General features: G+C 40.6%; 2 protein-coding genes across 4 annotated transcripts in view; one reads left to right on the top strand and one right to left on the bottom strand.

Moving 5' to 3' along the window:
• The window catches only part of PVALEF (parvalbumin like EF-hand containing), a 66,216-nt gene extending 51,023 nt beyond the window's left edge, over positions 1-15,193 (top strand). For both annotated transcript variants that reach the window (XM_085886545.1, XM_085886555.1), the window contains exon 5: positions 14,650-15,193. In XM_085886545.1, coding sequence (XP_085742671.1) covers positions 14,650-14,702 — 53 coding nt within the window. In that variant the 3' untranslated portion in view covers positions 14,703-15,193. The remainder of the gene's footprint in view (positions 1-14,649) is intronic.
• Positions 15,194-16,005: 812 nt separating this feature from the next.
• Positions 16,006-27,501, bottom strand: part of LOC147034631 (cell death-inducing p53-target protein 1-like) — a 72,029-nt gene continuing 60,533 nt past the window's right edge. For both annotated transcript variants that reach the window (XM_085886524.1, XM_085886533.1), the window contains exon 8: positions 16,006-21,190. In XM_085886524.1, coding sequence (XP_085742650.1) covers positions 21,082-21,190 — 109 coding nt within the window. In that variant the 3' untranslated portion in view covers positions 16,006-21,081. The remainder of the gene's footprint in view (positions 21,191-27,501) is intronic.

Below are 27,501 nucleotides of genomic sequence, written 5' to 3'. Positions count from 1 at the left end.
TCTCTCTCTCTCTCTCTCTCTCTCTGCCTCTCTCTCTCTCTCTCTCGGCATGAGCCTCAAACATAAGCCATCATCCTACCATCATTACACCTTACCCAGTTATGCATGATCAAGCCCTTTCTGGCTCATTCACGAACTGGAGAGACCTGCATTCCAACATCCTGGATCCCTCCCTTCAGATTCCCTTCCTTACCTCAGATGTAATCTGCTTCACGTAATCCTTTCACTTACAGAATAAGCTATATTTTTCTGGTCTCCCTCCATGGTCATTCCTTGTAAACGTTGGACCAATCCGACGCTCAAGATGGAGACGGTGCTGTGGTCTATATCAGGAGTTCCCTTCCCTAAAGACCCTACCCTGTCCTCCCTACAAATCCTGACGGAATTTCTCTGGATATCTGTCTCTATCGGCAGTAGTCCCTTGTGCATAGTCTACAATCCTTGAAACTTTGATGATTCTGTCTATGAGTCCTTTCAGCCACCTTTTGGTTTCCTACAATTCTCTCACACCACCATTTTGGCAGCATTCCCTCAATGTAGCATTCTAGGACTTCAAAGAAAGTCCATCAATTTGATTCTGTGGTCAGCCTCTGGATGAGATGCAGCTGCTTGACCTCCTGGACTTCACCATCAGCTGTAATCTGTCTTGCACAGATCATACCTACAAATTGGCCTTAAAGGCCAGTCCCTGCCTCAACATTGTTCACACGACCAACTCCTATTTCAGTCGCCCTCGGTTTCATCTGAAGTGCCATAAACTAACACTCCCCCATCATGGAATGGTACTGTTTCTTCACATATTGTGCCCCAATAGGTCATTGAATTAAAAAACCATCTGTCATTGACATCTCTTAATAGAAAGGCACAGTTACCTGCAAAAGTATTCACCCCCCTTCCAAAGTTTTCACATTTTGATGCCACCTGAGCTTATTTCATGATGCTTTCAAATCAAACTTAATATATAGAGTCTGCACAAACGACTCCAGTGATAAAGCTTAAAAAAAACTGCAGACAAAATGTGAATAAGTTAGAGTAACAGAGAAAAATCAGATGATTCTCAGTTACATAAGTATTCAAAGCCTTTGTCGAATCAACTCTAAATCACTTCAGAAGCAAATTATTTGTTTGAAAGGTTACAAAATAAGTACAACAAGTTTCACGTTGGTTGTTATCTTCATTTGCGAGTTTCAAGAGGTGAGACTTAAAATCTCCACCTCGTATTTTTTTGTTGAAGGATCATGATTCATGAACCAAACTGTGAAATTTCATTCTCATAGCTCTTTTCAGAATCATCACTGAACCTCTAACAGCCTCCATTTGTACCTCATGTCACCTGTATGTTGTAGGTGGTTCAACTTATAATTTACCTCTCCCACTTATGTATGGAGTTTTAAGGTGCAACTCACTTGTTCAACCAACAAGGCAAACATGAAGACCAAGGAGCTTTTCAAAGAAGTCAGGCAAAGTGGTGGAGAAGCACCATCCAGGAGAGGGTTATAAGAACATTTCAGTCACTCATTATCCCTTTGAGTATGGTGAAATCCATTATGATGAAGTGGAAGATGTCTCATACCCCCCAGACTCGACCAAGATCAGGCCGCCCATCCAAACTCAGCAACCAGGCAAGCAGGAAACTAGTTTGAGATGTCACTGTAAATCCAACAATGACTTTGAAAGATCTGCAAGGATCGATGTCCGAGATGGGGGTCAGTGTTCATCAATCAACAATATTTTGTTCCCTTCACAAAGCTGGACTCTGTGGACAGGTGGAAAGAAAGAAGCCATTTTTGAAAAAGATGAATCTAAAAGCTCATATGGAGTTTGCGAAAAAGCATCTTGTAGATACTGCTGGCATGTCGAGAAAAGTTTTGTGGTCAGACAAGACAAAAATTGAACTTTTTGGTCTAAATTCAAAGCGTTATGTCTGGTGCAAGCCTAACGCTGCACATCACTCAATCAACACCACCCTTACTGTCAAGCAGGATGGTGACAGCATCACGTTATCAGGTTGCCTTTCATCAGTAGGGACTGGCAAGCTTGTCATGACAGAAGGGATAACGGATGGTACAAAGTACAGGAGAATTCTTGATGAAAACCAGCTTGAGTCAGCCATGAATCTGAACCTGGGTAGTAGATTCAAATTTCAGCAGGACATGATCTGAAGCACAAAGCGAAAGCCATACTTGAGTGTCTGAATAAGAAGAAAACTAGAAGGACACTCGATTGAACGCATGCCTCTGCCATGTAATAATGCCTGATCCATGAGAATATATCAGGTCCAATACATTTTTGAAATATCATGCTATACAGTACTATATCGTTTTTGGCCCTATCTCTCAATGGTGAAGAATCACTTTCCAAAATAAATAATTATCGTATCCAGATCCGGATTCGGATCTTCACTGAAAATGAAACAATTCGTCCTTGTCACAAACCCAATCTGTCCACAGAATTTCATCTGGATCCGTCCACAACTTTTTTGAGATATCCTGCACACAAACAAACAAACAAACAGACAAACAAAGACAGAAAGGGGTGAAAACTTAACCTCCTTCAACTTCGGTGGCGGAGGTAATAAATGTTCTTGAGTGCCCCAGTCAGAGTCCTAACTTGAACCCAATTTAACATTTATGGCGAGAAAGGAAGATTACAGTCCATCAACGATCCCCATCCAACTTGGCAGAACTAGAGCAGTTTTCACGTGAAGAATGGGCAAAGATTTCGCCATCTCACTGCGCAAAGCTGGTAGAGATAAACCACAAAAAAACATTCATAGCAGTTATTGCTGCAAAATGTGCTTCCACCAAGTGCTGACCTAAGGCACTGAATACTTTTCCAACCAGTGAATTTTGATTTGTACTTGTATTTTGTGGGTATTCCCGATACGTAACCTCCTTCAACTATAACAGTGTTTAGTTTGATCTCTTCAGTTATGAATAAAAAAAGTTCATTTGGAAAAAAATGTTTCTACATAATTCGTAATTCATCTATATGTGACATTATTGGTAGGGGGTGAATACTTTTGCATGCCACTGCACATATCAAGATCTGCCTCTCACTCTCTCACTCATCTCAGGTAGGATGGTTGCCTTGCTGTATCTTACCAGTTCTCTTCTGTTGTTACAACCGCCCCACAATCTCTCTGCCAAATCCCCACCACGTCAGGTTTCATTAAATGTCCCACAAGACAAGCTCTTCCATGAGCCTTTGCAGCTGTTTACCCTATATAATGGCAGGAAGTGATTTAGTTAATGACATGCATGATCTGCAAAAGCTGGAGAGGGACTGATTAAAAAGAGGCCAGTGGACTCTTGGCTAAATTTTATTTCAACAGCACACCAGCTTGATGGCACACTTGCTTTTCAGCAGTTAGATATCTTGATCTGATTGTAGTATTTCTAACCATTTATTTGTACGTGTACTGGATGTGTATTCTTTGATAATGCAGCATAAGTATATTTGGTACAATTTGAGAATGTTCTGTATTTTTATACAATATGAGATGATAACTTGTACCGTACTCTTTAAAAGGCATTGGTGCAGCCGAAGCAGGTCCTTGGTGAGGGTTATGCTGTTTTTTTTTTTTTTGCCATTTCCTTCCTCGCAGTTAGTGGAGGCATACGTTTGGAATTTGGTAAGGGTGCTGGCGATGGCTCGTCTTTGTTCACAAAAAACACCGTGGGATCTTTAACATCTACGAACTAATGCTGGCAGACTGGACACACATTGATCGCTCGCCATACCTGCAAAACACCAAGATGACAGTTTATCGCTGGGTCGACATTTGAACACAGACTAGAATGTTCAGGGGTGAGTGTGCATACCTTTAGGCTACCATATCCTGCCAATCCCTTTTTTTATATAAACCATCTCAAAAGCGTATCTGCTCTAAAATGTCATGCAAGAAAATTTTTCCATCTTGCTTGCATAGTCATGAAAACGATAGTTTTGTGGCTGAAAATTACGTCTCAGCAATTTGTACTGATATCTGGGGACACACAATATCGCAGAGGTTTTTGAAGGGTAATCACTTTGAATATCCAAGATACATCATCGGCTTTCCCAGTTTGCAATGATAAGAGTTTTGCCCTCAAGACATCACAAATTTCCACCTGGAAGCACATTAACAACTAGTTTCAGATTGTGGGAGATTTCATTCATTGCTTTTAGAGGTGTTTTTTTCTTTCTGATACTGCAAATTTGCTCATCTACAAATTGACATGTTTAGCCTTGGTTTGTTGTGTTAATACCATTAGACCAGGAGCCCAGAACTTTTATTTGTTTTAAAAGCACTGAAATGTTTGACTTCATGGACTGATGGGATGATCCCCCGATATCACAAAAATGCATTGTTGCTGGTTATGGGGCGTTGCTTTACTCCCAAAATCACCTAATTAGTGACGCCATTTCCGAAAAACCTATTTTCATCAATATCTCCAAAACTATGCATGATAATATGACAAATAGGGAGTCTACACCAATATTTTCATGGTCAATGGTGATGGTGGCAACAATTTTAGTGTGAGAAAATGTGTAGTTTGCCCTGAAATGTACACATTGGAACAACACCATCGCTCTTTTGTTGCAATGAGGCAAATAATGAGCTCTTCTACTCCTTTTTCAGAAATTTCATAAATTCACATGGTGCCTTCAGGGGGTGGTCCATCACTGTCAACCAATGAGGCATGGACCTGACAGAACTCTATGAACTTCAATGAGGAGAGTAACTGGTTTATCAGCTGAGGAAATGGAGAATTAAATGTGACAATCCCGGCATGAATGCCATCGCTAACACACTGAACAACACATGCAACCAATTTACCACTTATTCTCCTGCTGATCTCATCAATGTGTCATCAGGGTAAACATCGAAGGAAGTGACCAAGACATTCCTCCTTGAAAAACTGCAACGGAGAAAAAAAAAAAACATTGAGGGCGAGTGTGTGGTTGATGGTTCGTGGTTTCTGAAGCTTGTAGCAAGGACCAAGATGTTAAACTTTGCTGCAGAGAATGTAAAGGAATCTAAGACTGCAGTACAGAAAATTAATGTAGCAGAGGTAGTCAGAGATGCCTTTGGACAAATGTCAGCTGTTGTGGCCAAGTTCAAGCAATGCACTTAAGCTGCACTGCATTCTTAGCTCCCCTGTTACTGAGGTGCCACTTTTGCCTTCCCATTAGCGATAGGACTCCCCTTAAGATGGAGAAGGCAGTTCTCACAGAAACACTTTAAAACAGACAGGAATTTGTTCTCATTGCCACCAGTCTTCCCCCAATCACAGCCACAGTGATTTATGGTGGCATCATCCTCCATGAAACTGTGCTGCAGCATAACAAGTCCGCATTCGCAACCATGGCGAGGGATCTTTTGGCAAATATCTGTTTGAGTCGTGTAGAGCAAAGCCACTTCGTACTCAACAAGTACCAGTCACCATCCATCAAAGATGATGAGTGAAGCCTGTGCCATTCAACTACTCCTCAAGTATTCATCATCACTGGACCTGACCAGACCCAGCAACAGCGTGGCACAGAATTACTCAAAAACGGATCATTCAAAGAAGAGTTTGCCTGGTTCTTCATGGAGGAATGGAAGAAGCTCCAATATGGGTCAATCGCTGGAAGAAAAACATTGCATGTTTCACATGGTGGTATGCACATGGAGATGAAGAACAACGAGGATGATCTATTGCAAATAGAGGAACCGAATCACCTCCAATGTCGGCATGAAGAGGCAAATACCCTCATTGCCTTTCACGAAAACAGCAGTTCCACTGATATCATTCTGGTTCCATTGGTATCCACCAATACATCTTCATCATTCTGCTTGGGCTTTCTGGAAGATGGAAAGGGACCAGCATCAGCTATTTGTCATATTATCATGCATAGTTTTGGAGTTTAATGAAAACAGGTTTTTCAGTAATGGCATCACTAGTTAGGTGATTTTTTTTGAGGGGGGGGCGGTGGAAGCTACGCCCCAGACCAGGCACTAATGCATTTTGTGATGTCGGGGGATGATCCCATCAGTCCATCAGGTCAAACGTTTCGGCACTTTTAACATAATTTAAAGTTCTGGGCTCCGGCTCCTCTTGGAAGCAGAGGAAGATGCACCACCAGAGTGCAGAACTGAGAAAGAAGTTGGAAGATATGACTTTTTTTTGACAGAACTCATTGAGATGTTGGATAATTCACAAACCAATATAAGATCATTGACAGTTAAAACGAATGGTAACATGATTCCCTTAAAGATTGATTTGAGGAACACATTGGATGCGCAAATACATGAAAACATGGACATGCACTTGATGGTAAAATCAAAAATAAAATGGACTCATTGAATAAGCAAAAATGGATAATGTGATTACCTTGACAGCTGATTTGACCACCACATTAGATGAGAAAATTTATAATAAAATGACAGTACAAAATGATAAAATGCATAACAACAAACAAAATCAGTAGTGTATTGAAAATAAGATGAAAGACATGTTGCATGAGAACATTGATGAATTGGAAAACTGAGGTCAATGTCCAATTGTTACAACATGACAATCAAATAGAACGGTCACAGGTGAACATCAGAAATTTGGAGAAGAATTGGAGGAATTGAAAAGTCAAATGGTGGTTCTGAATTCAGTTGGCATGAGATCCATATGAAAACAGGACGATGGTTCATGGCAATGATGCACATAAATCATTACCTCTGCTACCGAAGGTGGATGGAGATGTGTTTTCACCACTGTCTGTTTGTTTGCTTGTCTAATTGTCTGTGAGCAAGATATCTCAAAAAAGTTATGGACGGATTTAGACGAAACTTTGTGAACAGTTTGGGCGTGTGCCAAGAACGAATCGATTTGATTTTGGTGAAGATCAGAATTGGGATCTGGATACAATATATTTTTAAAGTGATTCTTCACCGTTGAAAGATGGGGCCAAAAACGATATTTAGCATATCTCAAAAAATTGTGGATGGATGATGACAGAACTTGGTGGACGACTTTGGTAGGTGACAAGAACAAGCCAATTCAATTTTGGTGTCGGACAATGACGAATGATCCGGATGCAGATCCAGCCTTACAGTGGGACACAAAATGTAAACCGTTTGACCTGGTGGAGGTTTGCGCTCTACCGAGTGACAATTTTAGTTAAACATGCAAGACAGATGTTATGCAAAAATATGAATGAGGTTACTGAATCCATGAGAGACTGAGAAGGGAGGTAAAAGGGCAAGTGGACCAACCGAGGAAGAATTGGCATTGATGCAGATGACAATTAGAAGCAGGCATATTTGGGAGCAGAAAGCCCAGAATAGCAGAGGGAGGGCATAAGCAGGAAATTCGGAAACGATTGGGTTCGAACTGTGCATCCATCGTTTGGTAAGGCCATTCCATTAATTGACTTTAATTGAACAGGAAAGCTTTCTTGAGTCAATTTGAATGCATTTCACAAATTAATGGCTGGACAGAATTTGAGCATACTGGTAACTTGGTGACTATTTTGCGTGGCCTTGCTGCAGATGTGTTAACTCTTTGAGTGCTGAATTTTTCAGGATGCAAGATCCTGAAGAAAAAAAAATTAGAGGCTATTTTTCTGAGAAAATAATGTATTTTTGCAGGCAAACAGCACTCAAACAAGTAAATGTTATTCCAGGGACAATTTGGCAGCCAATAAATCATTGTGGCCCAAAAAAGGTTTTTTTTTTTTGTATGTAGTACCAGAGCGAATTGGTTTGGGCTCAATTGCAACATTAGAAATGGTGTTTGCAAGACTATTCTTGAACTGCGTCAGGAGAAAAGAGTAGGCCATGAGGATCATGCATTTCAGCCTTATCACCACATGGCAATAAGATCATCATTAGGGAGATCAAAAAGAGATATACTGTACGTGCAGAGAAAAGTGACGTCGTATGGGAGTTATGGAAGAGCTCCAATGGCTTGAGAACATTCTCAGGGTGGTTGAAGCAGCAGCTAGATTTTCCACAGCTAGGTGACCTGTCCATGGAGTGGAATGAAAATGGCCATGATTTTGCAGGGGAGCACTTCATATCTGGGAGACCAGTCAGAGAGAGAGAGAAAAAAAACATTTTGTTGCAAGTTATAGAAGCATGAGTGATCCAATAGGAAACCTCTTCAGGATGTTGCTGAGAAAAGTAGGACCACAATGAGATGATCCAATGTTCAGAGGGATCTCCATGTGACCCGAGAAAATGGTAAAGGCTGAGCAAATGTGGCGATGTTTGCCTGTAAAAATGACAAATTGTCCTCACTTTGTGGAAAAAAAAAATTGCCCTTTAGCGATGATGAGCGAAAATTGCAAATTGGGTGTGAAATTCAAGAGAAATTTCGTGAAACTGGTAGACACAGGAGCTAGTACCACCATCATGATCCCTGTAGTCTGAAACAAAAGTGTGGGTAAGTGGTATGAAATTACCCTCAAGAAAGGGCTATCACCTCCAACTGGCTGTTGGAGCAATTGCACACATTTTGGACCATGGTACTAGGAGGATGAAATTGGGGCATGACAGAGTATGATGCCAAGATTTGAGTGGCGGAGATGTATGATCTTTGTTTGATTGACCTGGATTTGTTGATGGCAAACAACTGCCCGGTTAACCTCGGCAAAAAGCACCTGCTGGTGGCTACAATTGGGATAGGAGATGATGAGCTGAAGCTGCAAAGTCTGGTAGTGTGATCAAGGTTCACCAAAACTACGAGTTCCTGGTCATGCAATAGTGGGAAGCAGGACCTGAAGCATCACAGATAGGTACCATCACCTCTTAGTCTTTATATGTTGAGGCAGTGGTGGAAGATTTGTTTGAGGAACACACACACGTTGAAGTATGATTGTCAAATGTATATACAGAATAATGGTCCCTATATGGTGGCATGAAAGTAGACAGTTGTATACCAATTGGGGAATGACGACAGGTGGAGTTTTGTGCAGCTGGTCATGGAGGAAGCTGTTGTACCGACATAGCCTGGAAAGGGTCCGTCATTATGCTACACCACATAACAAGTGTGGTATACAAAATCCATACGAGCCGACATGCCCTCACAATGACTGTTCATGGTGACTCGATGGGTCTATCCTCCATATAGTATCAAAGAAACATTCGAATAGATCAAAAGGACAATATAAATACATTAGCGGGTAGCTGCAAACTCTCATAAGATTGAATAATCAACAGAGCTACAGAATATAATTACTATTCCTTCTTGGGCCATCGACACAACTCCAGGATCTTATCCACACGGTGTGGGTTGTAACTCATGCCTCTGAAGTTGACCTATACAATTTTGTTGGAATTTTTGATGACGAGATGCCAATAAGCCTATGGGTGTAATTCCCTGTCTACTTTGCACAATGCACATGATACAGTTTTCATGGTTCATTTAATGTTTTCATTGCACCTTATGTGGTGTGTGTACTCTACTTAACACACATGGCATAGGAATTGGTGTCATGCCAAAGGCATGACAAAAGAGACTCAAACTCATTCTTTGCCACTGCAAGGCCCATTGTAATCTGAGTGAGCCTGGCAGCAGTTCTTCCTCAAAAACGTGTTTTAAGGTCATGTGAAGATGCTCGATGGCACATTGCTGATATACCCTTATGAATGAATGACAATGTTCTGGGCCTCTCAGACACAAATGTTGGAATATTTTAGAGTGTACAAATTGGTGTGGCATATAAACCACTACATGTCGGAACTCCCAGTCTTCTATATTGGGGGAAAGCTCGTTTAACAAGGAGGTAACTGGAAGAACACATGCATCCTGGAAGAGCTGAGGATGGTTGGAGGGCTGAAAGAGCAGGACTGGAGGAGAAGCAATAAATAACAATCTGGGTTGCTACCAACCTCTCTCCAATGTGAGAGCAATAGGCCTTGCACTTTAGCGTTATTGTGAGAGATGCCAATAATGTTGAGAGCTGCAGATTCCACATAATCTCATTGAGACAGATGTGATGCTGAGGCACCAGTACAGTAGGGGAAAGCAAAACTACATTAAGATATGCTTAATGGCCTTGCAGTCTATGTAGTTGTTATTTCTCAAGAAATGACTTGGAACGATGGAGAATGCCCAATCTGTGGTTTCCTTTGGAGATTAGCCGTGCTGTATAGTCAGCCAAAGAGGGGTCATGGCTGATGATGAGGTTAATAAGTTCAAGAGACGAAACCTCTTCCAATTGGTTGACAATGAAAATAGAAAGGTGGGTTCATCCACCAATCATTGTGAAGTGAAAGGGTGAATCTGAGATTTATCAGGATTGAAAGACGTGTTCCAATTCCTCACACTAGAATCTCATCAATTCCATACAAGCAGAGAGTGACACACCTGCTGCCTACCTGTAAGTGGGGTGGGGGTAGGTACTGCACAATAAAATGTGGAATTATTTGCAAAAATAAACTGAGTGTTTCCAAAGCATCACACACATAGTTTATGTACATCATGAACAAGACTGGGCACAGTGCACTGTCTTAGAGCATTGCAGCCTCCAGTGAGAGAGGAAGGTGAAGGTTCCATTGATAGAAACACATGGACTGCACAAATAGAACAAGTGAGAAAGTCAGATGAGAAGGCAGCCTTGTATAAAACACGCACCGAGCTTACAGGCAGAGCAGGTGCCAGGCTGTATTAAAAACTGGAGATATTTTCAGAGAGATTGCTCTGACATATTGTTGAGAGTTGGGGCCTCCACCTATTGTTGTGAAAGCAGCAGCAGTAGCAGCATCAGCAGCATGTCTAGGATTGAGTGAGCAGGAGGGATTCCAAACTGATGACCAGATATCAGGCTGTTTGGAAAGAGGAAGGACTTGATGCCACAGCAGCAATGATAGATTTAATTACTTTCTCTCACGATTGGAAATAATCTCACTTATCTGCAGTGCAGATCATCCGATCTTGAACCCTTTTTCTAAAAGCGAGAGGACACTTACTGACTCACAGGCAGATGGGAAGTGGCCAAATGAGAAGGACCGGATGAAGAGCACTGATAGAGAAGTAAAAAAAGCAGAGAAGGATTTCAGAACATACATGGGTACCAATGACATCTGGGCCCATTACCAAAACAATTGTGAGGCTGCACTGAATTTTCACTACCTTCTTTTGTGAGGACACAAACTCCATAAAACAGTAGGTACGAGTGGATAAGATGGGAACAGAAGGGAATGGGGTTGGTACATGAGATTTGGAAGCAAACGGTGTTGAGATGTTCTGCCTTATTTCAAATAGAGTGCACGATTGATGCCACATGTGTTGAGGGAGGTGATGAAAGACATCATTCAACAGAGACAGGCAAGGCACCAACGTGACTTATGGAGATTGGCTAGAAAGTTCAGCCTTGAGTTGAGAAAGATAATGCATTCTGGCTTGTCTAAGGATGGACACACTTGTTATGAACCTTACAGAATGACCTCAAGGTCCCCCTCAGTCAGGATAGCCTTCCAAATTAGGAAAGCAAGCTGCTTGGCAGCATCTGCTTCATCAGAGGATTCAGCATACCACAGCCATGAGGATGGATATGATAGCAGCAGATGGGATGGGATAAGTCACTGCGTGACAGAGTGAGTCCTCTTGCAAGTATTCCAAGGCAGAATCTGTATCAGATGTTGTGGAGATGCTCGGCCAATCCTTCTGTGCGAGATTGTAGTCCCAAATGTTTGTCAATACCAGTCCCAGTTGAGTGGGTGTGCTATTACCAGAAATGCAATTTGGAAAGTTCACATATTTGATCGACTCAAAGAGTTGCCTGCAATGTCAGTTGCCTCAAAGAGTTGCAGAAAGCCTGAGCTGCAATGTCATGGCTGGTTGTTGAACAGCTGACACAGAGTCAGGTAGATGAAATCGCTGCAGATGAGGAACATAATTGGGATGGATGGTCCCGAGTTGATACATGTTATAGGAAATCGAGGTATTATAGAAAGTAATCCTCATTTTGTGGTCCCTGTAACACCGGTAAACATCAAGCGGTTGCAGGAAGGAATGCACAGCCAGAGGTATTCCAGTGGTCTTGGAGGAGTTCGTGAGGAATGGAGTTCTTGACGTAGACAGTGACACCACCTGTGAAATAAGAGAAAGGCTTGTCAAAACCTTAAGAGCGGATAGACTGCAAAATATACAGCTGGATCTGAGACACACTGTGAGAGGAACGTTTCCATTAGACATACAATATATCCAGAGCTGTAACAATAAACTTAATGGAAAGTTGAGAAATATTAAATTACAGATCTCAACTATTGTTTGACCACAGTGAGGAAAGAACAGGAGCTGAGGTGGTGGTGGGGATGGGTTGGGGTGGCAGAAGTTTGCATGGTGAGGCCAGAAGGTATTGCAAGAAGGGGGACGTGAGGGCTCACTGCCCTCTCCTCATAAAACCAAACCCTAACAACAGTTGCCATTAAGTGTTGCAACCAAAATTAGCTTGATACTTCCGTGGAAATGTATGAATTGACACCCAACCATATCTTACTTGCCTGAACTTTGTACCTTTTTGGCATTCTTACCATGGCATATATATAAACATATATATATATATATATATATATATATATATATATATATATATATATATATATATATATAAACACATATATATATATATATATATATATATATATATATATATATATATATATATATATATATATATATATATGTATATATATATATATATATATATATATATAAACACATATATATATATATATATATATATATATATATATATATATATATATATATATATATATATATATATATATATATATATATATATATATATATATATATATATATATATATATATATATATATATATATATATATATATATATATATATATATATATATATATATATATATATATATATATATATATATATATATATATATATATATATATATATAAACACACATATATATATATATATATATATATATATATATATATATATATATATATATATATATACATATAAACACACATATATATATATATATATATATATATATATATATATATATATATATATATATATATATATATATATAAATAAACAGATATATATATATATATATATATACATATATATATATATATATATATATATATATATATATAAACACACATAAATATATATATATATATATATATATATATATATATATATATATATATATATATATATATATAAACACATATATATATATATATATATGTGTGTTTATATATATATATATATATATATATATATATATATATAATCACACATATATATATATAATCACACATATATATATATATATATATATATATATATATATATATATATATATATATAAACACATATATATATATATATATATATATATATATATATATATATATATAAACACATATATATATATATATATATATATATATATATATATATATATATATATATAAACACATATATATATATATATATATATATATATATATATATATATATATATATATATATATATATAAACACATATATATATATATATATATATATATATATATATATATATATATATATATATATATATATATATATATATATATATATATATATATATATATATATATATATATATATAAACACATATATATATATATATATATATAAACACATATATATATATATATATATATATATATATATATATATATATATATATATATATATATATATATATATATATATATATACACACATTAGGGATGGTAGCTTAAAACCAAACTGTGCATCAGCATCAACTAGAGAAGAAACAAAATTCAATATCAATCAAATATCAAATTGTTACTTTCCAGAAACTGCTTTAAGCTATCATTTTCCAAAAAAATATTAGCAGTTGGAGCTTGAACACAGATATGTCTTGCCAGCATCGATTATATGTATAACACTTACGGCAGATTGGTGCTTCATTGTGGAAGGATGTTGCGTCACGGTGTGCATTCCTTGGATGGATATTAACTGGGGTGTCCCATCTGTTAACGTTAGTTGGTCGACGTTAAAGATATACAAGGGTGTCTTTCGACAGCCGGCACCCTGAACAAACTCCAAATTCTTGAAATTACCTACAGGGTGCATAACCTCAGCTGCACATCTGCAATCCCAGCAATGATGGTACCAGCAGCCACATGCTCCATCTGAGAGTAGAACGACGACACAGAAAATAGTTTAATCCCAAATTTTATCAACAAAATAAACACGGGCTGGAAAGACAGAGCTTAGAGTTTGCACACTCATGCTTTTGTTATCTCGTCTGGGTTTTAATCAATTCCCAGCTATAAACTGCAGACACCCTGGTGTTTCACGTGCAGGGTGAAGCATCAAAAGTACAAACTTTCAATTGGAAGGAAATTTCACATCCATGGTGAGGCATAAAAAGTGTGCAGCGTGAAGCTGGAGGACCAGACAGTCTGCACTGATGGATGTTAAAGATTCCACGGTGTCCCTGGTGAAGAGTCGGGCGAGTTATCACCAGCACGTTGGCCAAATTCCAATTTATTGCCTTGACTGACTGCTAGGAGGCAATGTCAAACCCCCCCAAACATCACCCTTGTTAAGAGACTTTCTTGGCATCACCGACGCTATTTAAAGAATTTTTTTTTTCTTTGCAGAATTCAAGAGCATGATGAAGGAAGCACTGGCAGAAAGTGGTGAAAACAAATGAAGTATTAACCTATAACCTTCCTTCCTGTCCTTCAATATTAGTTCTTCTGAAACGAAGCAAGTGCTCTTCTTTTTGTCAGCGGTGCACACTTTTTCAATGAATTGCAAGTCCAATCCTCACTATTTTCTTCATCCTTCATGTATATAAACATTGGATCCAGGTGCACAAGAGACCAGCACCACCATATTTCTGGATTGGCATCCCTTTGGCATGAACCAAATTGCTATCCTACTTTTGCGTTTCAACTTGCTTGGACCGTTAGCTTGAGCTAAAATGTAATCCTTCATTGAAAATTTGTTTCTGAGTGATAATTGCTTAACGATTATAAAATGTAAATGTTACGATGATCAAACAATGCAGATAAGTTTTTAGAGTTTTTGATATGCATGCACTATATACAAAAAGGCATACACTGTGATGCATGAGAGAGCATTGCCATGTTGTGTGATCTTTTTGTGAAAACTTGGCTATTATATATAACTGAGAAAATTGCTCGGCCATTGTTTAACTTAAGCAGTCTAGAGACTATACAGAGAAAAATAATCCAATGTTTAATGTGGTAAAACAGAAAGAAAGTGATTCATGACAACGGAAAATCTTGAAGCTTCATGCTATTTTACAGTGCATACAAATGGCAAAATGGTCACTTTCTTAAACAAATATACTTAGTCATTACTTTTAACAGTTGACTGAAGATTTGAAAAGGAGAAGTGAATGAGAAGCAAAAGAATTAGATGAATACTAAAAGCTTGGATGAAAGACAGGATTAAATCTGGTCCTTTATAATCATAACAGTGCAACCCAATTCATAATGGTGAAACGACAATGTAACAACCATATCGGTGCACTCCCATCAATATCGGTGCACTTCCCATCAATATCGGTGCACTTCCCATCAATATCGGTGCACTCCCATCAATATCGGTGCACTTCCCATCAATATCGGTGCACTTCCCATCAATATCGGTGCACTCCCATAAATATCGGTGCACTCCCATAAATATCGGTGCACTCCCATAAATATCGGTGCACTCCCATAAATATCGGTGAATTCCAAAAAATATCGGTGCACTCCAACAAATATCGGTGCACTCCCATAAATATCGGTGAAGTCCAACAAATATCGGTGCACTCCAATTAATAATTGAGCAATATATTGATGCAACCATAAATAGTGCACTCCAATTCATTTACACTCAATGAAATCATAATCATTTTGGAGATATTCTCAGATCTGTATCCATTCAAAGGTGTGAGAAAGCATTGTCGATGAAAGGTCGAAACAAAAGGAAATTTCACAAGCTGGAAGCTTACTTAGCCAAGTAAACGTTTTCTATTAAAGGATACAAATGACTCAATAGACACTTTTCACTGCACTTATATACATATGATGTCATGAAGATTTCAGTTTCATACAAACCTAAAACTTTATTCCAGGGATCACTAAAATAATCAAATCATGGAATGAGACAGACAACAGATCGTGGACGACTCGTTCAATGAAGTCTCATATGCACAATTTTACCGAATTATACACCCAAATTTCTAGTGACCAAAGGTAAATGATGGGTTTTTTTTAACCAGCTTGAAAAGCAGTGATTTAAAGAAAGATGACTTGAAATTTCTCCCAATTCACTTATCGAAAGTATCAAAAATAATAAAGTGATTACATCAACCACATTGGGCTGACAGGACAGCCGAGGGGTATGCACACTCACCTCTGAGCTGTCCTGCCTGGGTTTGAATCTCGACCCAGCTATAAACTGTCATTCTGGTGTTTCACAGGTCGGGCGAGGCATCTGAATGTGCCGTCCCTCAGATGGACCTTGAACTGGGTGTCCCGTCTGCTACTTTTACTGAGTGGACGTTAAAAAATCCCACGGTGCCCTTCATGAAGAATAGGCAAAGCTATGACCGGCACCCTGGCCAAATCCCAAATTCCCACTATAACCTGCAGGAGGCACAGCATCAGCAGCAGAGCTGCATCCCGAGAAAATGATGCAACCGACAGCCATGTATGCTGCTTCCAAAACGAAGAAAGGATTCCACGACAATGCAACAATATTAATAGACATTATTTTTGAAAAAGGCCTTCTAGTTCAGGAGAACAATTCAAAAACAATGCATCAAGTGGCAATCAGGAAATGTCAAGGCTAAAACAGCTTGATTAACTTGCAGTCACGTGACAATCAATTTACCCTTTTTCACAGCAGTGCTGAACCACTCGGCCAGTTCTATTTCTCTGCCTATTAATTTCATCAAACTAGACAGCTTTTGTCCAAGTACAATCTATTTAAGTTTGGTATTCAGAGCTTGGCCTCAAGGTTTGACTTGTGGCAGTTTCGATGTTGCTTTTTTCTGATGTTGAACAGACATATCCATATGCAGTAGATTCAGAGCCGTGAAATAACCTGTTTATTAAACTGCTTTGAACATGGCCTTAGAGGATATATTATACATTACATACCCACAATTGTAGAATATTTCACGTTGACCCTCGTCTGCGTGGTACATTTCATCTAAGCTTTCATCACGTGGCATCTTTCATCGAAGCTCATAATCTGCGCAACTTGAGCTCTCCTCCTCATCCAGATGATACCAGCGCTTGCTTAAAGCCTTGAAATGTGAATGTGCTGCCACTAGTAAGATGTTTGCCATCATGAAAAAAAAATATTATCTCCACGCTTTTTGAAAAAAACAAAAAACAAAAAACAAACCAGGGGGGATATTATAATAGGCTCCGTCATTGGTCTGTCCGTCTGTCCATCCGTGACACTATCTCCTCCTAAACGGTTGTGCAGAAATTCACCAAACTTGGTAGTTATGATCACCACATGGCAATAAGATGCGAGAGCAGATATTTTGACCCCTGCCCCCTGGTAATTACAGGCACATTTTTAAGCAAAAAAAAAAAAAAAGCAAGCAATTACGGGCACATTTTTAAACATCTTTTAATGAAACTTTGTAAATGCAATCAACATTGTGGGACACATGAAATATGAAACGATTTTTTGGATTTGATCCCTGGTTCATGCCTCAGGGGGTGGGGACTTATGGTCACAAGGGTCAAATCGGGAAATAATTTTAAACTCAAAATTTGATAGAGTCATTCCTGGTGGAACCTTTTGCCATCTCTCAACCCTGTTTTAGGTGGGAAGTGTGGGGATTTGCAATGGGGGTGCCATGGACTTCGCTCTAGTTTTTCTTGTACCCCGAGCCCATGTCCAGGCAGTTTGATGCACCACAGAATAGAGTGTCATCTAAAGGAGACATTAATGCCACTGTCCAATGACGTGTGGATAATTATTATTCTACAATGTGCTTTGACCAAAAGTAGGCATTTAGATCATGACCCTGGCTAAACAATACCACATAACACCTCTGTGCTTAGATTCAGAAACTGCTAAATCAGCCCTTGCTTATTTAGACCATAATGTCTCGTCATCACCAGAAGATTCTGAACTCGCTCAGACAGGGGAAAGTTCTCGGTCAAACCAAACTCTATGTTTCAAATTAGCAGAAGCCTAACTGGAACGATCCAGCTTGGAGGAGCGATTTTGATTGGTTCTGAAACAGCTCATGTGCAATTCTGGCGAATAAGGACATTAATACAAATGTGGCCTGAACTATTCAGCACTCACTGGTGAATACGAACCCTGCATGTCTCCCATTTGATTAGTTTAATCTGTTTAGACTTTAGAACAATTATCATTTTTAAATTGTAATTTTAACTTCAAGAAAATTTAGCACATTAACCTATTTGCATTTGTTATTAATCACACAAGAATAAATGCCTGGTGTTGGCTTAATGACTTGAGTGGTGGGCTTGGGATCCTAGGGATCCTAGGGATCCTAGGGTCCTGAGTTCAAATCCTGCTTGGCTGTTGAATTAATACCAGGTTGGGTTGATTTGTCCTGTCATCCTTCTGAGGTTGACAAAATGTGTACCAGCTTGCTGGGATGATTGAGCCATTTGAGTATGCTGTGTTGGAGTGGTGACCTGTCCAGGATTGTGCCCAATAGCCCAAGAGACTGCTTTGGCAGCACTGATGCTCTGCACAGAGTATGGTCCTGATGGATGGATGGATGGACACATGAATATCCCACAGTTCCCCATGAAGTGTCGTGCTGCTATTTAAACCACTTCTACCCACTAAACAATTTTGCACTGTCCATTTACCTCGTCTTGTTACTTTCCTTGGTACTTGTGCCACTCAATTTAACTCTGTATTTGAATCAGATCGGACTATATAACTGCCTTGCTGGCTCCGTATATGTTGGTCGATGCACCAAAGAATAAGCCGTAATTAGAAAAGACATTAATATTGCTGTCCAATGACTTGTGGATAATTAATGTCCTGCAATGTGGTTCGAGAAAAAGTAGGCATTTAGATAATAACTCTGACTAAATACCATATGAAACCTCTGTGCTTAGATTTGGAAACTGTGAAATCAGCCCTTGCTCATTTACACCAGAATGCCTCGCCACCACCAGCAGATTCTGAACTTGTTCAGATGGGAGCGAGTTCTCAGTAGAACCAAACTCCATGTTCCAAATTATCAGAAGCCTAACAAGAATGATCCAATAGGTTTGGAGGAGCGATTTTGATCGGTTCAAGTAGAGCTCGTGTGCAATTCTGACGAATCGGGACAATAATATAAATGTGGCCTGAACTATTCGGCACTCACAGGCAGATGCAAATCCTACATGTCCTCCCATTTCAGTAATTCAATCTATCTTGATTGTTGAACAAATATGAAGTTAGAGGAAGGCACCAATTTGTACCCTGGCAGTTCGACCACGTCGTGTATTCAATGCACAAAAACAAAATCTGCTAAAGTCACTCGTATCACAAACTAGCAGTTTAATTTAGTAAGCAGCCACTGCACATGAGTTATCATACTAATATAATCAAAGATAAATAAAGTGAAAAAATTAATGTGCAACAAAACTTCGACATGTGCAAAACGTCAGCCTATGTGCACAATGCTTGCTTGCAAAGGTTGCATGTTCCATTAGAGGTGGCAGCCAAAAGTGCTGTCTGCGACTTCCAAACACCGATGAAGACGACAATAAACCGTCGCAACTTGCAACAAGCAAAGCAGTTCAAACCAAAACATAACCTGAACGAACATGGAAAGCACGTCTCACAATGGCTATGTGGCATGCAAATAAGTGATGCGCTGTGTGCCACACCAGCAAGATGAACCATATTTACAAAGACTATCTGGCACACATTTTTAAATCCCCTCCCCACTCCCTGCCCCCCCCCGCCCCCAGCCTGCTCCTCTCCTATTAAATTCAAAACGGTTCTCAAAATTCTACCTTGTAAACAGCAACGCAATGATGTGTCGATTTAGTTAACTCGTTCACTTACAAAACCCGGTCACATTTGGGCAAACTATGGAGATACAAATTTTGTCTTGGAAAACTTGCACAACTAATTCACTTCAAACGACGATGGGCCACTGCATGCCGGTGCTTTTGTTAATAAAAAAAACATTTGCTTTAGCTTCTTTCTGTTGGTAGCAAACCGATTGGGTCCATCTTAAGGTTACAATTTGCAGAGTATGTATCTTTGAACACCTCTCCAAAAAACAGAAGCATTAATTTTGTGCAATTCATTCACAAGTATGCCTGGTGTTGGCTTAATGGTGAGGGTGGTGAGCTTGGGATCCGAAGATCCTGAATTCAAATCCCTCTCGGCTGTTGAATTAATACCAGGTGGGGTTGACTCTGCCCGTCATCCTTCCGAGGTCGGCAAAATGAGTTCCAGCTTGCTGCTATCTTGTGTTGGAGTGGTGACCTGTCCAGAATTATGCACAATAGCCAAGAAGACTGCTTAGGCAGCACCAACGCTCTGCACGGAGTATGGTCCCAATGGATGGATGGATGGATTCACAAGTGCAGGTGAATTAATGAGTCAAAAGTAAAGAAAAAAAATAGTAATGCAAGAGTACCAGTCTTACTTGTATCCTCAAAAAGGGAATGAAATGATTAAGCACAGGGAAAGGAATTAGAAAATGATATGAAAGGCTTCTCTAAAAGATCATAAAATTGCAATGTAAAGCTTCACATAAATATTGGCCAACCATGCCCCCAAATGAGGAAACGGCCTGCTTCAGCATGCATTTGCTTTTCATGGCACGAGTCAGGAGTTCACGTACGGAGAGGTACATGCCACAGGGCCGAATCACAACACCGTACGCATCAAGCCAACGGCAGAATTGCCAAGGGGTGATTTTTCCACACCTTTGCTATTCGACACGCGTGCCATCCACGATAGTTCAACGTGGCACCGCATACATAGACTCCGCAAGCCTTAAATTTGCAGTTGTGCGAGCCCTGTTTAGGTGGAATGAGATGGCTTGTGTTGGCTCACAGGCGTTTGTACACAAACAAGTTGGCCTTGCAGTTGGGGCATGAATGCTCTGCGTCCTTGAAGCTGTCCAGGATGCATGGGATGAAGCAACAGCCAAGATCACACCTGCAAAGGGAGCACAGGCATGGAGCTTGAAACAAACCACACCACTCTTGGTAAAGCATTTGAAACAATATAAAAGTGACACTTTTTTTTGTATACATTGTCGAGGCTCGTGTGAGAGGTAAAACACAGAACGTACAACAATGGGACCAGGAGATAAGATGTGTGGGAGAGGGAAGGACAAAACAGTGGGGAACAGAAATATGGGGAGATCTGTGGAAGGGAGAGGGATGGCGCGGGGAACACGGGTATACAAGATGGACATTACAGGGACTTTCAGGAAAAAAAAGCAGGGAATTTGAAGCAGGTGGGCTTGGGTGGATTATCGGGGGTAGAAAAGATTGTGGTTTTGGATGGGGGTAGATAAGAGATGGTGGTGAACAGCTGTTTTGAAGACCTGGAGGGAAGAATGGGATTGAACAGAGTGAGGGAGTTTATTCCAAAGGCAGGGAAAAAGAGGAATGAAAGAGTGAAGGTGAGCAATGAGTCAACTTTGGTAGGTTAACCAGAAGGGGGTTGCTGGCAGACCGTGAGCGCCCTGTGGAAATATGGTGGGGACATATCTCAGACAGAGTAGAGGGGGGCGAAGCTGGAGAGGAGACGGTGGAAGACAAAAAGACCACCAAGCTGCCTGCGGTGAGAAAGTGAGAGACCCAAGACTCAGCCTCATCACAGGAGATACCAATGATCCAAAACTATGATCCCTGTACAATTATCATTCCAAAATATACTCCAATTGGTTTAATCACACAATAAGCATCTTTACGCATCTTTTTCTTCTTCATTCCTTTAAAACTTATTGACAGACCGGTTATTTTATGCTCTATTTGTCAAGGTTTAGAATGAGCTTGTACATTTATTAAATGTGGAACAAGGGCATTATTAAATGTGGGTATCAATGCAACTGAATCAGCATTGCAAATAAATTGGGCTAAAATGGACAAAAACAAAACAACACACTCTAGAACACTGGCGGCCCCTGGTGGCCTAAAGTGCGGCCTCTGACGTGCGGCCAATCGTACACAAATGTAAAAAGTCCCCATCATAATCTGCCATAAATGCCATCAAATAGAATTTTAAAAATTAACACAATGATTTCAAATAAGTGTTCCAACACGAAGCATAAAAGTAAGACAACTACATCAGGAGATGGCAGTTTACCAACAATTATGCTTGCAGCCCAGGTAACCACAATGAATAAGAGCATGTCCTGGAGGTGGTGTGGTGGCTCTCACACTGATGCCTTCTCGGCAAAAGTGGTCCGGCTCTCAAACAATGGTGACGACCTCTGCTCTCGAGAGTGGAACTCTATGTCACAGCACCGCAAGACATTGAGTGCTAAGAAAGGAAATGTAATGACTGGAGACTAAAACCTACTTGAAGTAATCTTCACAAAATCATTTGCCTAATAACTATGCTGCGGTGTCAGTGATAAATAGAATGAAGAAAGCGTGCATCGTTTTATTCATCGTAATTGCACACTGATAGTTTTTTTTTGTATACCTTGTCGAGGCTCGTGTAGAGCTAACACACAACGCACAACAAGGGGGCATGGGGAACAGTGGGGAACAGACACATTAGGCGATCTGTGGAAGGCAGAGGGATTGGACGGGGAACATGGGGAATAGAAGATGTACATCACAGGGACTTTCAGGAAGGAAAGCAGGGGAATTGAAGGAAGTGGGCTTGGGTGGATTATTGGGGGTAGAAAAGATCGAGGATTTGGATGGGGGAAGATAAGAGGTGGTGGTGAACAGCTGTTTTGAAAGCCTGGAGGGAAGAATGGGATTGAAGAGAGTGAGGGAGTTTATTCCAAAGGCGGGAAAAAAAGGAATGAAAGAGTGAAAATGAGCAGTGATTCGTGATTTTGGTAGTTTTACCAGAAGGGGGTTGTTGGCGGACCTTGAGCGCCCTGTGGAAATGTGGTGGGGACAAATCGCAGAGAGAGCAAGGGGGGCGAGGCTGGAGAGGAGACGGTAGAAGACAAAGACCACCGACCAACCTGCAGTGATTGAGTGAGAGGCCCAAAGACTCAGCTTCATTGCAGGAGATGCCGATGATCCTAAATGCCCTGGTTTCGACAGCGTGAAGCCGAGTAAAGTAAAGGTGAAGGTGGGAGGCAGGAGCACCAGCCCAGAGGGGAGAGCAGTACTCCATCAGGCTACGGACAAAAGCTTTGTAAGTGGTCAGGAGCTCAGGAGGGCCGAGGAAGGACTTTGCATGACGGAGGATCCCAGTCGGCGACTGGCTTTGGAGGCGACGTTGGAAATGTGACTTTCCCACGAAAGGTCATGGCAGATAGTGAGACCCAGAAGCTTGAAAGAAAAGACTTCTTCCAGAGGATTGTTGAGAAAGTGGATGGGGGGGTTTTGTAAACGGTCCTTTCGCAGAGACATAGTGAGAGTGTGAGATTTGTCTGGATTGAAAGACATGTTCCATGTGTTGGACCAGTTTGTGATTTTATCCAGATCTGCAGTGAGCGAAGAAGCTGCTGCTTGCCGGTCTGAGGGATGACAGATGGTACGGCAGAGGGTGGAGTCATCAGCAAAGAGATATAGAGGATTTTCCAGAGTCAGAAAGATCATTGATGAAGACCAGAAAAAAAAACAGGACCCGGAACGCTACATTGAGGAACTCCAGCCTGGACAGGAAGAGGAGATGAAAGAACTCCATTTAGGGCCACACGTTGACTGCGACAGGAGAGGAAGTCTGTGAGCCATGAGTGGAGATGGCCTTGGATACCATAGGAAGAGAGTTTGGTGAGTCAGGCAGGGTGCCAGACTGTGTCAAAAGCACGTGATATGTCCAGGGATACGGCTCGGATTTCCCGTCTGGCATTGAGGACCTCCATCCATTGATGGGATAGCAGAAGCAGCATATCCACGGTAGAGTGACCTGGTCTGAAACCAAATTGATGATCGGAAATCAAGCCATTGGAGAAGAGGAAGGATTTCATGTCTGAAGCGATGATGGATTCCATAACCTTGCTGATGATTGGGAGAAGGCTGATTGGTCTGTAGTTGCAGGGATCCGTTTTTGCACGTTTTTTATGCAGGACAGTGATGTTTGCAGATTTCCAAGCAGATGGCAGATGACCTTGAGCAAATGAGAGGGTGAATAGAACAGAGAGAGGGTGAGCAAGAGCAGAAGAGCAGGCTTCGAGGACACGTGGGCTGATGCCGTCTGGACCGGTTGCAGAATCTGAGTCAAGGTTTGAAAGCAAGCTCTCCACCTTGTCAGGAGAAAAGGACACAGAGTCCAGGGACAGTTGGGTGCGACTGGGTAAAGTGGGTAGAGATAGTGATGTGTTTAGGACACAAGATTTAGCTGCAAACACCGAGTTTAGTTATTCAGCTTTTTCACGTGCGGTATCAGCAGTGCGGCCATTTGAGGTAAGGGAGGGGATGGAGGGGGAACATACATCAGAAACAGATTTGATTAAACGCCACCAGGATTTTGAGGAGGGAGAGAGGTTTGAGAGTTCAGACTTGAGATGAGAAAGATGTTGTTTTCTGGCTCTCCTGAGGGTAGGATACACACTTGTTCCGAGCTTTGTGGAAGAAACTGAGATTGCCCTCAGTTGGGTTTGCTTTCCATGAGGCAAAGGCAAGTTGTTTCAGGACAACTGCCTCGCCACAAGCTTCAGTGAACCAAGGGCGGGAGGAAGGGTAGGACAACTGAAGACGAGAGGGGATAAATCTGTGCATGAGGGAGAGCAAGTTTCTTTGAAAGAATTCCCAGGATGAGTTGATGTTTGAGAAAGTAGTGATAGGAGACCAGTCTATAAGTTTGATGGCTGCTCGGAGACCCTGCCAGTCGGCTTGAGTGAAATGCCAGACTCGACGGCGGTGAGGTGGTTCTCTGATAACAGCCAGAGAGATGTCCACTTTGACAAGGATGTGGTCAGAAGAACCGATTGGAGCAGAGGAAGAGCAGCAGATATTGTCAGGGAAATTTGGCAAAATCATATCCAGAAGAGATGGAGTACCATTGGTTGAGATCCGCGTCGGTCGGGAAGTTGACCGATTGAGTCAGTCCCAATGAGTCGCAGAAAGCTTTTGCTGAAGTTGCATGACAGGTGAGAGAGGTACCCACACCGAGCCAACTGGCATGATGACAATTGAAGTCACCACATAAGAGGAAGAGAGAGTTTGGATGGGAAGATAGAAGATGGTCCATGTTTTCGGATGGTGAGGTGTAGATGGAGTCATCACTGTGAGGTGGACGGTACAGTACACATATAAACATGAGATGGGAGTGGAGGGGAAGCCGTAGCCAGAGGTATTCCTGGGTGTGTGGAGTGAGAGCAGTGCATGGAGAGTGAGGAATAGAGTCTTTGATGAAGAAAGCAACACCTCCACCAGGATGAGGCTCAGGTCTGTCATACCGGAGGAGGGAGTAACTGGGGAGAGATACTTGGGAGTGAGACACGTCTTGGGAGAGGAAAGTTTCTGTTCGGCAGATTATGTCTGGTTTGTCAGTGGAAACCTGTATGGAAAGATCTGAAAGGTTTGAGCGAAGGCCCTGGATATTTGAGGTCCACACTTTTAATGAAGAGGTAAGGGAGGAGGCTTTGAGTGCAGGGGGTGAGGGGGGGGAGGTGGAGGGTAGGACAAGGGATGAGGGGGGAGGTAAGGAGGGTTGTTGAAAGAGTGTGGGGGATTGCAGAATGGCTAGGGAGGGGAGCCGAATGAGGAGGAGAAAAGGCTCTGTGGTGGTGGTGGAGAGGGGGACAAGATAGGGGGAAGAAGGCAGTTGAGGATTTGAGGAGTGGAGAGGTGGAAGTGAGAGGGAAGTGGAAGGAGGCAGCTTAGTGGATGAGAGGGGGGGGCAACTTTGAGAAGGATGAGTGAGGGGGATGAAAGGTGGGAGAAAGGTGAGGGGGGAATTTTTGAGAGGGGTGAGAGGGAGGCTTGGTGGGCGAAAAGTGGGATGGTTGCTTTGAGAGTGAGGGGTGAGAGGGGTGAGGGGGGTGAGTTGGCACTGAAGTTGGAAAAAAAGGAATGGTTGATGGAAAGCGAACATTCATAGCAAACTGGGGTTTTCAAAAGTTTTAGGTCAGAGATGCGATTTAACACAATTCTTGATGGATGCATTGAAGGCAAATTCAGAGAATGGAGAGAAGAAGCGCTGTAACAGTTGGATTTTTTAGGCAAGGAATGAAGGAAAGGTCGAAATGAGAGCAGTATGTTAAAATAGCAGAAGAGTAGTGCATTATGATACAATAAAGAGTACCACATGTGTGAGAGAGGAAGATGAAGCATTATAAGATCGTTTTTGTTGTTATTATTAATGTTTGAAAGAGTTTTCAACAGATTAGGTATGGAAGTGTTGTAGAAAAATAGAGGAAGAATAAGAGGAGGAGGAAGAATAAGAGGAGGAGGAAGAATAAGAGGAGGAGGAAGAATAAGAGGAGGAGGAAGAATAAGAGGTGATGAAGAATAAGAATAAGAGGTGATGAAGAATAAGAATAAGAGGTGATGAAGAATAAGAATAAGAGGTGATGAAGAATAAGAATAAGAAGAAGAATAAGAGGTGATGAAGAATAAGAATAAGAAGAAGAAGAAGAGGTGATGAAGAATAAGAATAAGAAGAAGAAGAAGAGGTGATGAAGAATAAGAATAAGAAGAAGAAGAAGAGGTGATGAAGAATAAGAATAAGAAGAAGAAGAAGAAGAAGAGGTGATGAAGAATAAGAATAAGAAGAAGAAGAAGAAGAAGAGGTGATGAAGAATAAGAATAAGAAGAAGAAGAAGAAGAAGAAGAGGTGATGAAGAATAAGAATAAGAAGAAGAAGAAGAAGAAGAAGTGATGAAGAATAAGAATAAGAAGAAGAAGAAGAAGAAGAAGAGGTGATGAAGAATAAGAATAAGAAGAAGAAGAAGAAGAAGAAGAAGAGATGAAGAATAAGAATAAGAAGAAGAAGAAGAAGAAGAAGAGGTGATGAAGAAGAAGAAGAAGAAGAAGAAGAAGAAGAAGAGGTGATGAAGAATAAGAATAAGAAGAAGAAGAAGAACAAGAAGAGGTGATGAAGAATAAGAATAAGAAGAAGAAGAAGAAGAAGAAGAGGTGATGAAGAATAAGAATAAGAAGAAGAAGAAGAAGAAGAAGAGGTGATGAAGAATAAGAATAAGAAGAAGAAGAAGAAGAAGAAGTGATGAAGAATAAGAATAAGAAAAAGAAGAAGAAGAAGAAGAGGATGAAGAAGAAGAAGAAGAAGAAGAAGAAGAAGAAGAAGAGGTGATGAAGAATAAGAATAAGAAGAAGAAGAAGAACAAGAAGAGGTGATGAAGAATAAGAATAAGAAGAAGAAGA

This window comes from Eptatretus burgeri, chromosome 1 (assembly GCF_056783735.1).
Source record: "Eptatretus burgeri isolate ZD-2024b chromosome 1, Ebu_testis_v1, whole genome shotgun sequence".
NCBI lineage: Eukaryota > Metazoa > Chordata > Myxini > Myxiniformes > Myxinidae > Eptatretus > Eptatretus burgeri.
The sequence above is the reverse complement of the archived record's forward strand: the minus strand, read 5'-3'. Positions and strand labels throughout refer to the sequence as shown.